General features: G+C 34.3%; 1 protein-coding gene across 22 annotated transcripts in view; it reads left to right on the top strand.

Annotated features, from left to right (window-relative positions):
• Window positions 1–12701, top strand: part of SOX5 (SRY-box transcription factor 5) — a 1001956-nt gene that overhangs the window by 768343 nt on the left and 220912 nt on the right. For all 22 annotated transcript variants that reach the window (XM_041735837.1, XM_041735832.1, XM_041735833.1 and 19 more), the window contains one exon: window positions 10556–10642. In XM_041735837.1, coding sequence (XP_041591771.1) covers window positions 10556–10642 — 87 coding nt within the window. The remainder of the gene's footprint in view (window positions 1–10555; window positions 10643–12701) is intronic.

The following is a 12701-nucleotide window of genomic DNA, read 5'->3' as shown; positions in this document are numbered from 1 at the left end:
CAGACTCTCCAATGGCCCTGGAATCTTGGATTTAAAGAAGCTTCCCTATGACTACGAACTTTAAGTGGATAGGGTCCACTTCTGTTTTGCTCCTGTTAATATCTCCATGCCTGCAAAAATATATAGTACTTACACTTTGTTGAATTAATCCATTCTTATTCTTATCCATATACTTATATTTTAACTTTATATTGATAGTGTGACTTAATTAATATTATTTTCCTAATTACAGACAAGAGAAATTGGCCTCATTTTTGGAAAGTATTGCTTAGGAGAATTTTTTACAGCTGGTTTGATTGATAAACAGTAGACTATTTTAGAACTCTTTATGGTAATACTACAAAAGTAACATTTAGAAAAGTCTCTTGGCACATTTTATTTACCATTTGTTAATGTAATAATTAAAATAAGGCATGTGCTCTTTGTTTTTACTTCAATAAGTGAAACAAGAAAAGAAAAACTTAGTGACACCATAACAATTTGAGTCAAAGGTTTAGTGTCTGCTCGCTAGACACTCTTTCCCAAGAGATAGTGAATTTCTTGAGACACAGAGGCCATAACTTAGTGCTCCTCACTGTGCTTCGTAGCAGCTTAGTAGATGATGTTAAGTAAATGAATAGAGTAAAATGCCTTCCGATCTTCTGTGTGTATGTATATATGTGAATTGTGTGAAGTAATGAAAAGGGCAGTATCCAATTCTTAAAAAGTAGTCTGATAGCTCTAATAGTACATTATGCCACTAAAAGCAAAGATGATCATTTTGCACATTCATTCAGTTAAGAATTAAATGAATATACCAATAGATTCTCCATGCCCATTTTATACCCACCGACTTTAACGTTGAGAATGCTAAGTGTCTGGTGATAGAGAAAAAGTGGAAAGCAAACTATACTTTTTCCTTTTTCTAGTTATCCAGACTTTGTTTTGTTATTTGCTTCCTGTTTACTTTTTTCCTTTTTTTTTTTTTTTTTTTTTACTTGCTAGTTCTGAATTGAAAGTTCTTCTTTTTTTTTTTTTTTTTAATTTTTTTTTAAATTTTTTATTTATTTATGATAGTCACAGAGAGAGAGAGAGGCAGAGACACAGGCGGAGGGAGAAGCAGGCTCCATGCACCGGGAGCCTGATGTGGGATTCGATCCCGGGTCTCCAGGATCGCGCCCTGGGCCAAAGGCAGGCGCCAAACCACTGCGCCACCCAGGGATCCCGAAAGTTCTTCTTAAAGAGAACTCTTACAGGTTGATTTTGTTTAGTTAGCTCTTTTGCATCTGTGAGGGTGAGTCACACAGCATATCATAGCTAACAGGACTGTAGCTTTCGTTGTTGATTAGATGGTGTCTAAGCTTGTGAACATTAAATGCCATTCTGCAAATAAAAGTATTGTATTTTCTCATCTAAAATTACTCTAAAAATGACACGATCCAAAATCCATGAAAGGTTATGAAAGACCAAATATAACAAGTTGTTAAGGCAGATGGACTACTTTGGTTGAGAAGGATGTGTGTAAATTTAGATATATGATTTTAAGCAAATCAGGGGATATTTTTCTTAATTTTAAAATCCAATGCTATGTATTAGAACATAAAAATATAATTTGAATTGTAAGTAGCTCTAGAGCTCAACTGTTCAACTACCTGCATATCACAGTCTCTGATTTATCATATGAATCATGTCAGTTTTTATTGTTCATATCTTTTCAGGCATCTGGCAAGCTGAGATTGCGATTTGTTTTCACATATGTTGTGATAGAGAAGATTCAGGATGTGTAGTGGTTTAGCATCAGGCTGTATGCGCTTTAATTCTCACTTCCAGTGGTAAAACATTCTGTCATATTTTTAAAGTATTGGAATTCTTATTCTAATGTATGTTAAGTGGTTTTTTATTTCTATGCTTTTTGTATATCCTTTATCATCCTTACCACCCACTTTCACAATTTTAACAACAAAATTGTACAAATATGATTATTAATTTTCATTTTCATCATGGTCGTAGATATCTAATTAAATGGCTGATTATGTGAATACACTCTTTTATAGTAAGATAATTGCTTCATTTATAATTCAAATACATATTTAGGTAATTCTTTTCTTAAGTATAACAGTAGGCATATATAATTTGCTTAGAGCTCTGCATTCTTATCTTTACTAAGCTGTGATATGTTTAAACTATCTTAAATTCCTGTTTGTAAATTAGTCTTGTGAAATTAAGACTTTATGTTAAAGATGCCTGGTTCTCATATACCTTTTGCTATGATTAATTCTTATGGTTTGTCTTCTATTTTTCTTTCTTCCTCTATCTCACATACTAACAGTTGGAAAAATAGTATTTCATATAAAATGTATGGAGAATAAGTTTTATTGTAATTGGTGTCTGAAAAGTTGGTCATTTGATGAATATAATAGAAAGAAATAGACACAAAAATTTTTATAAGAAATGCTTTAACTTTTTAAAGTTGACTACTAAGTGATAGTCATGAACACCTTCCTTTCAAATTTCTTGCTATCAAATTACTTTTTCTTTTCTATTCTACCCATCTTGCCTTAGTAACCCCTTTGCTTCCTCCTATTCTCCATTGTCATACCTCTTATTGTAACTAATGACTACAACTTAATTCATGTTTCCCCACCCACACTTTGCTGACTCATAAATTATTTGGATACAAATGGACAATATTCATTAGCTGTGCACTTTGCTGAAAAAGCCTCGCACAAGGACTGCTGCAGTCTCTCATTTTTATTAAAAGTTAAAATGCTTTTGCTGTCATGGGGGTTGGGGTGAGTTAGCCATGATAGAGGACAGGGCTACAGAGCTAATAAATAAAAATAATAACTATTACCGCTAGTTGAGTGACCCTGGGAAAAGAGCACTACAAAGCTATTTGTCGTTCCCTTTCACTTGCCAGCAGCACTGACTTAAAAGCGTTAGCCATTGTTGAGAATGTAATAGAGCCTATGGAAAGTTAGGAAGACAACTGTCCAAAAAAAAAAAAAAAAAAAAATCAGGCAAAGATAAGTTGAGTATTTCTGTGTATCTGTGCTGTTAGGGGGCAATTCCACAATAGAAGTGATAACTATCCTTGTCCCTTGCAATACTCACCTTTTGGGCAGCCCTGGTGGCTCAGTGGTTTAGTGCTGCCTTCAGCCCAGGGCGTGATCCTGGGGACCTGGGATCGAGTCCCACGTCGGGCAATGCATGGAGCCTGCTTCTCCCTCTGCCTGTGTCTCTTCCTCTATTTCTGTGTGTTTCTTGTGAATAAATAAATAAATATTAAAAAAAAACAATACCTTTTTTCTATATTATGTTTATTGGCATGAACCAACTAAAAAAAAATCATAGGAGTCAATGAAACTAAGGATTATGGGTCATTTCATAAAAAATGTAGAGACAGAACTATTAGCTCTTCATGAGGTTTTTGAATTCTGGATCATTTTGGTAATGGGCAAAATGAAGCACATGTGTATGTATTTCATTTGATCTTTGAAATAGTTCTTTGGGGTTGTTGTATATTAAGTTGCAGTTGTAGGGTTAGTAAACTTTTAAGTGTTACTGTGTGCCCAGTGGTGTTTTAAGAGCTTTACCTAAATTATCTCCTGTAGTTATTTTGAGAATCACATTGATGAGTGCAATTATTATTCCCATTTACAGATGAGTCAGTTGAAGCAAACCGAGGTTAAACTACTTGCCAAAGGTCACAAAACTAGTAAGTGATGGAGTCAGGTTGTATGACATTAAGGCTTTTTTAAATGTTTAGTAGCACAACATAAGTGAGATTTTGTACATGAGGAATACCTCTTAGCAATGATTTTTTGAAATGTTGCCCCCAAATTATTTATGTTATTTTGCTGGCATCTAAATTTTGAAATGAGGACAAAACAAAGTTTTGCATAGAAATATACTCAACTTTCTGAGCTATGGAGTAGATTAAGCAATATAGCCTCATATGTCTCTCTTTTAATGGAATTATTTTTTGCATAGAAAATATAGAGCCATCTTGTGAGGAGTAAACCCAAAGTTATTGAGATGTAGCAATTATATCATATTGATTATGGCATGTTTAATCATGTGATGGAAAACATACTCTTCTTTTTTTTTAATTTTTTTAAAAATTTATTTATGATAGTCACAGAGAGAGAGAGAGAGAGGCAGAGACATAGGCAGAGGGAGAAGCAGGCTCCATGCACGGGGAGCCCAACGTGAGATTTGATCCCAGGTCTCCAGGATCGCGTCCTGGGCCAAAGGCAGGCGCTAAACCGCTGCACCACCCAGGGATCCCCCAAAAACATACTCTTCTAAAATGTGGTATAAGATTGAGTATAACTGGGCAGGTGTGTTACTGGTTTCAGCTTGTGCAGCAAGAAATTTTAAGCTTGTAAGTATTGATTTAAATATTGCAATATTCCAAAAACTGATTGCACATTAAACATTTTAAAACTTGAGTCAGCATGCCAATTTTTTTTTTCTTTCTGTTAACAAGCTCTTATTAACTTTCAAGTGGAAACAAACAAGTATTTTGGCACCACTAAAAGTAAAGTATTTGTAGAGCTTAATTCACTTTAGGATAATTACATATAAAAATGAGGGCTATTGAAATTCTAATGGTTTGGAATTTCAGATGTGTTCCTCTTGTGTGTTGTTGTATGTATTATTTTTTAATGTTTCCTAGAAAAACTTGACATTTTCAGGGGCAGACTAGCTGTAGTGCTTGGATAATAGGAATATTACAAGGCCCTGTGGTCTTTAGTGGACAAATAACTTTCCAGATATATAGAAGTTTTACATTACTTCCATTACATTATTTAATATTTTCCCCAAAATATTGCCTAGGCCTGTGCATATTGTCAACATTAATTAAACTCATGGGTACATGAGTTCCAGATTTAAAAAAAAATAATTTCCAGCTTTAGCTCAATCCTCCCCCTCAAAAATAACCTTATTGTCAGTATTGAATAATTAAATAACAGCACATTGAATTGTAATTAGCTTTTTGAAGAAAAAATATATTTTTCATAAACACAAGAATAACTTGTGTTTACTCTTCAGCTTTATGTTGGCCATCAAATGAAAGTTTGCAAGGGTAGAATATTGAGTTAAGGATACCTAATTCAGAGATCAGTCACCCAGATCAACTATCATTAATAATTGTTTAAAACTAGATGAGGCAGGGATCCCTGGGTGGCGCAGCGGTTTGGCACCTGCCTTTGGCCCAGGGCGCGATCCTGGAGACCCGGGATCGAATCCCACGTCGGGCTCCCGGTACATGGAGCCTGCTTCTCCCTCTGCCTGTGTCTCTGCCTCTCTCTCTCTCTCTGTGTGACTATCATAAATAAAAAAAAAAAAAAAAAAAAAAACTAGATGAGGCAAATAAGACTGGACTAATATTTCATTTTTGAAAAGCTTGACTATTAAAGGAACTTGTTATTGTGTATGGCATATTAAAAAAAAACACTGAATTAGGAGTTAGGCTTCAGGTCCTACCTTTATCATTAATTAGATTTATGATCTTAAGGCATATTTTAACCTTCATTTATAGTGTCAGTCTGTAAAATGAAGAAATTGGTCTAGACCATTTATTTCCCAAATTGTATTAAACGAAACAGTCCTCTCCCAACACTGATTTTCTTGGTTAAATATTTAAATAATACTATGTAATCCATAACTCACTTAAAGATTGGCAGTCCCTTAGCCCATAAATAGATCTAAATCTTGTAGAAACAAAATGTAAATTTGTGTAATATAATTAGATTAACATGACAATGGAATGCTTATTTTGTCTTGATTTTATGTAACCAAAGGATTTGTGTACCATTTATGTCCAATGTGTTATACTTAGTAGATTACTTTTATGAAATGCTTATCTAAATGATATCTAAAGATCCTTCTACATTTAACATTCTGATTCTATTATGTGAATAATCCTCATATGCTTTTACTTCTTGACTTTGAAGAGGTATTGCTATATTTTGAAGTTTAGACATACTGTGGTTCCTTCCAAAAGACAACTCCCATCCCTAAATGTGCATCCTATCACATGTCATGAATAACACAGCTCAGTTTAAGCTACAGAATTAAAGTATACACAGAGGTAGATTTGGTAAGAACTAATTCTGGGGACTTTGTTTAAAAAGTCAGATATTACATATACATATTTTTTGCTTGTTCAATTTTTCAATGAGCTCTGCCACTGCAGCTCAAGGGAGATTAAGGAAAAAAACCTACATAAACACAAAGCAAAAACCTGAGCTTGTGTGTAAAGCTACTGCACTGGAGCGAATGTGGTTTAATTCTTGGCACTGGCAGCTTGTTGGAGAATTACAATATGTTGGCATGAGTCTCTAGGTCTCATTGTTCCAGATGAGGGAGTCAGTCTTAAGAGTGTTTGGCACTGAAGAGAAAAAGGAGTGAGAGTTATAGGGAATGAACAGGCCCTAAAGAGGCAGGATGCTGTTGTAACAATGGCTGGCACAGTTGGGGGGGCCATTCACTGGTGGGGATTGCCATAGGCATTGATGTGAAGAAACATATGTGAGCAAAAGAGGCAAGAGGTGAGGAGGGAAAATCAAGCAAACAATCAAAAGGGTCCTGATGGCAGAAAGAGACAAAAGTAATCCAATTAGAGTCATCTTAATATTAATAGATTGACTGATATATGTCATCACCCTCTAATTTATCTTATCACTTATTTCTTACCATTTATTTTATTTTTTATTTTAAAATATGTACAAATTTATCTTTCCCCTAAAGAAACAGATCCCTGAATTAAGAGGCCCTGATTGTGTATCCCTCTGTTGTACTTTCTGGCTAGCTGATGCTGGGTAAAGCATCCCCCTGAGCCTTAGTTTTCTCATCTGCAAAACGGATGTAATAACAATACATACCATTCATTGACAACATTGTTGTATCTGACAGCAATTATATAAACTGAAATGCTATGCAAATAATAAGAGCTACTATTATCTCTCACACTTATATTAACATAGGGAGTACTAGTTTTTATTTCAGTGGTAATTGTGATACTTCAGTGTTGGAGAGAACTCTCAGGAGAATCTTTAAAGGGCTTAGAGTAAAACTGTGGCACATCTTAATGTGAAAATAATGGGTAATCCAGAATTTGAACTTTTGGAAAATAAAGATGTCCATAAACATTCTATGCATACTCACAGTATAAAATACATCTCTACACATATTTTAAAAAATAACATCTCATGTTAGAAAATGGAATATTTAATGGATAACTACTATCTTTTTTAGTCCATAAACACTGAAGCAACACTTATATAATTGTGTCAAATTTCACTTTAATCACATTCACACATTTAATGAACAGGTGTATTATAAATATTGGGATTTTGCCATTTGGTCTTTTACAGTTCTAGTCATTTATATTCTCTTGGTTCTTTACCATTTTCAGAGAAATTCAGTCATTGTAAGCTGTGCATTCATTGAGTTCAGTAGGACCGTTGTGAACTCATCATTAACCATCATTATTAGGATCCATTGTGAAAGCATTTCTTAACCATTTCTTCATGAACTACAACTGGAGAAAAAGTAGAACACTAGCCATTGGAGGAATACTGGATGTGGATTTCCTTAAAGCTCTTTATTGTATAGTAGTTCAGATAGAGAGGTGAAGTGGGTGAAATGATATGCTTTTGGTCCCCCTAACATTGGGATCCAGTAGGTTGAACTTAAGCTCCCCATGGGCAACTTCTCAAAATAATCTTCTGAATTAGATATTGAGGCATTTGTTTACCACTTAAGAAACCAAAGCTTAGGGAAATACCTAATTCAGAAGATTATTATGAGAAGTTTGAGATACCACATGTAAAGGACCTGGTACACTGCTTAGCACTTAGCCCTCAAAATAGTAGCTATCATTATCATTTCATTGTTGACAAGAGAGTTCAGAATTTGTAGGCAAAAAATACAAAGCAAACCAAAACAAAACCTGACTTCAAAAGTCAACTCTGCCCATTACATTTTGTGAAACATCAGACAAGTGCTTTTTTTTTTCTTTTTGCTTTTGTTTTTAAAATGTATTATGGATATAATAACACAGTCTGAGTCGTCAGGTATTTGCTCTGATTAAATGAGAGAATACAGACAGGTAAAAGCATCAAGCATAGTTCCTGGCACATAGGTTGCTCAATAAATGTTTATTGAATCTGAATTTAAAGTATATACCTCATCCAAATTGCAAATATTAGTGTCTTTATTCATCCACAGACTTGACAACCCTGAGTTAGATATGTTTCTGATTTTACAACTTCCAAATTACTTGGTCTTAAAGAAGGTATTCATTTTTCTGTTGTGGATATTCAAAGTCAGGTACTTGGGGAAAAAAAAAGTGGCTTTGTATAGGAGCCTTATATCTTTATGTAAGTTAATAAAGAGGCCAGGAATGTTCTGCAGGTTTCAGAAATCTGGCGGCTGTTACTTTAACTCTGCAACTTAGACAGAAGACTTCTGTTTCTTTATGAGCACACTACAGTGAATATTTTGTCTAGCTGCAGGGGAAAAGCTTTGTCATGGACTTTGCAGACAATAGCCTTAAAAGTAAAATGGTCTGCTTTTGGTGCCGGGAGGTTCAGGGGCCTATTGTTAGTGCACAATGGATTTCTATTGCTGCATTCCTGCTTTGCAAAGGTTTGTTAGCTTTTAATGACTGACAGTACTCTATTGCAAATACCATATTGGCTGTGCCCTGTTTACATGCTACTCAAGAATTTTTGTGGAGTGCTGGAAAAAAGAAACAGTGGTGTTTGTTTGACCTACTCTGATAAGGTTTAAAAAATGATTTCGCTCATGAAGTGTTTACTGGGAATGTAGAAACATTGGAAATCCTTGCAGAAGTATTTTAAAGTTACTTTTTAAGCCTCAATGAACAGAAATATTGATTACAGTAAGAAGAGATTTAATTCATCTAATTACTCAGAATTGTCATTACCATTTTCAAAACCAGTATGGAACAGAAATAGGGATATTTTAAGAAAAGGTAAAATTAATTTCTTAGGCTCTTTCTTCCTTAAAATGCAAGAAATGGAAATATTTTGTTACAAAGGGAAAAATATATCTTACACATTCCATTGTAAATTCCTTAGTAAATGTGCACACAGTAATTGTGATAGGTGCATATGTGTATGTGTGTGTATTTGCAGCATATGTATAGACTATAGATTATGTTAAGCAGTAATCATTCAGAGCTTTTCACCATTTTATTTTCCAGAAGTTTTTGACATCTGAAAAAAAAAGACATTCCATATTTTCACAGTTTTTCCAAGGAAATTTCACCTCCACTTTGTTGAAAACTCACAGGCTTTGTGACTCTGATAGCCAATAGCTGTAAGATGGAGACCTGAGAAAAGTAGATAGCATTAGCCAAAGATGGTGATGATGCCTTAAAATGCATTTTACTGTGGGGAAAATGAACCAGTTTCTAATAATCTTATGGTCTGTAGGCCAGACGGTCCCTTTGATAAGTTAACATGTACTCCCTTTATGCTCCTAGTAGGGGGTAAACAAATGTCTGAACAAACACAAATACACATAAACACCAATGTGGAGAATGGCAGTGTATGTCTTAGATCCAGATAATAAGTGTGGGTATTGTTATTTAGATGGAGCATACTGGGACACTTATCTTTTAGTACACTCCATTTTCTAACTGAATGCAGTGCTAATCGTGGGATTGAAAGCCATTGTAATTGTGTACCCATCTAAATGCTGACAAGAATATACAATTACATTGTTTGGAATTGAGTTTAATGTTTGGGAGTTTTATTAGCATTTATGTTTACTTATACATTAAAATTCAACACAAAAGAAGAGGTCAAAAACCATGTGATATATAGAAACAAATATCAGACTAAAGCATAACCTTGCTCTTTCAAATATATGTGCCCTGTCTCAATACTGGTCTTTTTAAAAGAATGTGAGACAAATCCGAAATAAGCAAATAATAGGTTTCCATTATAGGCATTACTCACTTTTCTAGATTTTGTAATCTTTGTAAAGCTTCTTTTATACCAACTTTTTTTTTTTTTTTTTAATGTTCACGGTACTGGCAAATCTTTCCACAGTGTGCTTACCACCATACGATGTTAAACACATATTATAAAGTGGATGTAATTGTAAACACACAGAGGGATATAATTACATGTAGCAGATTTAAGAGCTAATTCTTTGCCTTTTTTTTTTTGCTCTGCATTTTATCAACATAATTATTTTTTGACTGCAGACTAACACCCTGAAATTGACAAGCATCTATTATAGCAGGAATTTGTTCACCAAATTGAAAAACAATGAACTGCAGGTTTATATGTACCCATTGTCATAAAGAATTAGTACGGCTTTGTTCCGCAAGAGGAAAAAGCTAATGATTTTGAAACAGCAGGTGATAAAACACATTCTTTTTTTCCCCCCTGTTATCAGTTTGTTGATGAAGTCATTATGAACTGGGGCCCGGATAGGGATGCCCTTATTTTTAGCAGATAGACTTTTAATGAGCTTCATTGTAAAGATAGTCATGTTGATTTGCTTACATTTTTTTTTCTTTACTTAGAAACCCCCAGTATTGAAAAGCTACTCTCAAAGGACTGGAAAGACAAACTTCTTGCAATGGGATCAGGGAACTTTGGTGAAATAAAAGGTAATATATTTGCAATTTTTTTGATCCAAAATGTATGAAAATGAAGTTTATATGTTGAAATATTAACTGTGATAAAGTACTTCTCTCCTGAACCACCTCTGCCTCATGCATTCTCTGTTTTTGTTGTTTTTCTTCCTAGTTTGAAAGTGGATGTATCGGGATTCTTATTTTCTCTTTGTTGGTGCCTTATTAGATAAATGGAATGTTATTTAAACAGAATAACCCCACCGTATCTTCAAAAGGCTGTGGTTTTCATGATTAAAAAAATAAATAAATGATTTACCTTGTAAGTAGGGATATATCTATATCAGGATTACAAACTGCTTAGTACGAGATGATTTTATACATTCTACATATTAGAAGTGTGAATGTACATACCCTAGATATAAAACCAGAAATGATAAATGGAGAAAGCTTAATAAAAGGTTGTATTGTACTAACAAGAGCAACATTTTTGGTTTGGTTCTATTTGAATCAGACATTACATACAACTAAGAGAAAAAGTCTATATGGACTTCATGATACTGAATATTCATATCTCAATAAACTTTTACTATTAACAGTGAGAGAGGGCTTAATTTCTCATACAAAAATAGAATTAAATGGTCATTTCAGTTAATTTTAAAGTGTATTTTCTTAGAGCATAGTAGGCAATCTATGGCTTTCTGTTTGCTGACAATAGCACACTTGATTCTGAGTTCTAAAGGATTAATTTTGAGAAAAAATACTTATTCATCATATTAAAATATTTAGTTATGTATCACTATATTTTTTGGTAGAAGCTGAATATATATTTAAAATATCAGCAGATTTATATTAATATACATGTAGCAATACGTGTATAAATAACTTTTTTGCATATGTATGTATGTGCACGTGTTCTCCCAATGAAAAAGGCAATTGTCTTTCTTATGGCTCTACTGCATTTGAGCATTCTGCCAAAAGGCAGGACACTAGCATCTCAGCATTTGGAAACTTCCAGAAAATGCTGGACTATTTCACTTTTTTATCCATTCTCTTTGAAAGTTACATATATCCAGGTTATGATTAAGTATGATTTGGTGCTGGGAGAATGAATGGGTGCTAATCAATACATTCAGTAACCAAAATCTTTAATGGAGTCAAATTCAAACAGATAATAATTAATATGCCTTAAAGAGCTTGAAGGCCAAGTTGAAAGAGAATGGAGAATGTTATTTTCCGAGGCAACAGATCATTTATATTATTGTGTTGGATTTTAACCCATTTGTACCCGAGATATAGGATGTGTTCTCCAAGGTTCTTTATTCTTCTCTGACCTAGGTGATAACTGAGAGTAGAGCAGAGAAGACTGCCTGTTCCAAGCCTAGTGATCTCATTCCATTGGAGGACAGACATTTTTCCTCCCTTGTTTTCTTTACAAGTCCAACTTAAAAGCAGCAACAGCAGTGATGATAAGCTTGGAGGAAAGCAGCTCCACTCTCCTTTCAGGCTTGCCTGTGGGGTTAGTTCAGGAAGCTGTAGTACAGTCAAAAGAAGTTTCCGTCTTTAATTTTGAGTTTTTTAAGCTTCACATTCAGAGCATAAGTTTGGTTATTGTCCTCTGGTACTGTTCAAAAAGCTGTTTTCTGATGCATTTTAAAAGCAACTGTGGGTCTTTCTTCTGTTGGGGGCATGGTTATTAGGTGCTTGGATAGGTTTGGCAGAAAACTGGGAAAATATCTCTGGCTTACTTTTTCTACTGACTGCCCGTGACAGTTGCAATTACTCTCCATTGTTCATAGGTGGCTAGAAAGTGGAAAGGATACAATAGTGTGTAGCCCTCTGGGGGTAAATGAATTTGACTTAATGGTTCTTGGGGGGTCAGATACTATGATTATGCCATGCTCAGGAATGTGGTTTTCATGCCACCTCAGAAGAAGTTATGTGAGAACAATGGCTTAGCTGTTTGGCAGATTTTTTTTTTTTTAATGAAGCAAATAAAGGTGTAAGTCTTATGTATATGCACACTGTTTGGGGTTGAGATAGGGAAGAATGAGAGATTTTTTAATCTGGAAATATGAACTTATTCAACTATTAG

This window comes from Vulpes lagopus, chromosome 21 (assembly GCF_018345385.1).
Source record: "Vulpes lagopus strain Blue_001 chromosome 21, ASM1834538v1, whole genome shotgun sequence".
In the NCBI taxonomy this organism is placed as follows: Eukaryota; Metazoa; Chordata; class Mammalia; order Carnivora; family Canidae; genus Vulpes; species Vulpes lagopus.
Note: the sequence above shows the minus strand (reverse complement) of the source record. Positions and strands in the feature narration are given on the sequence as shown.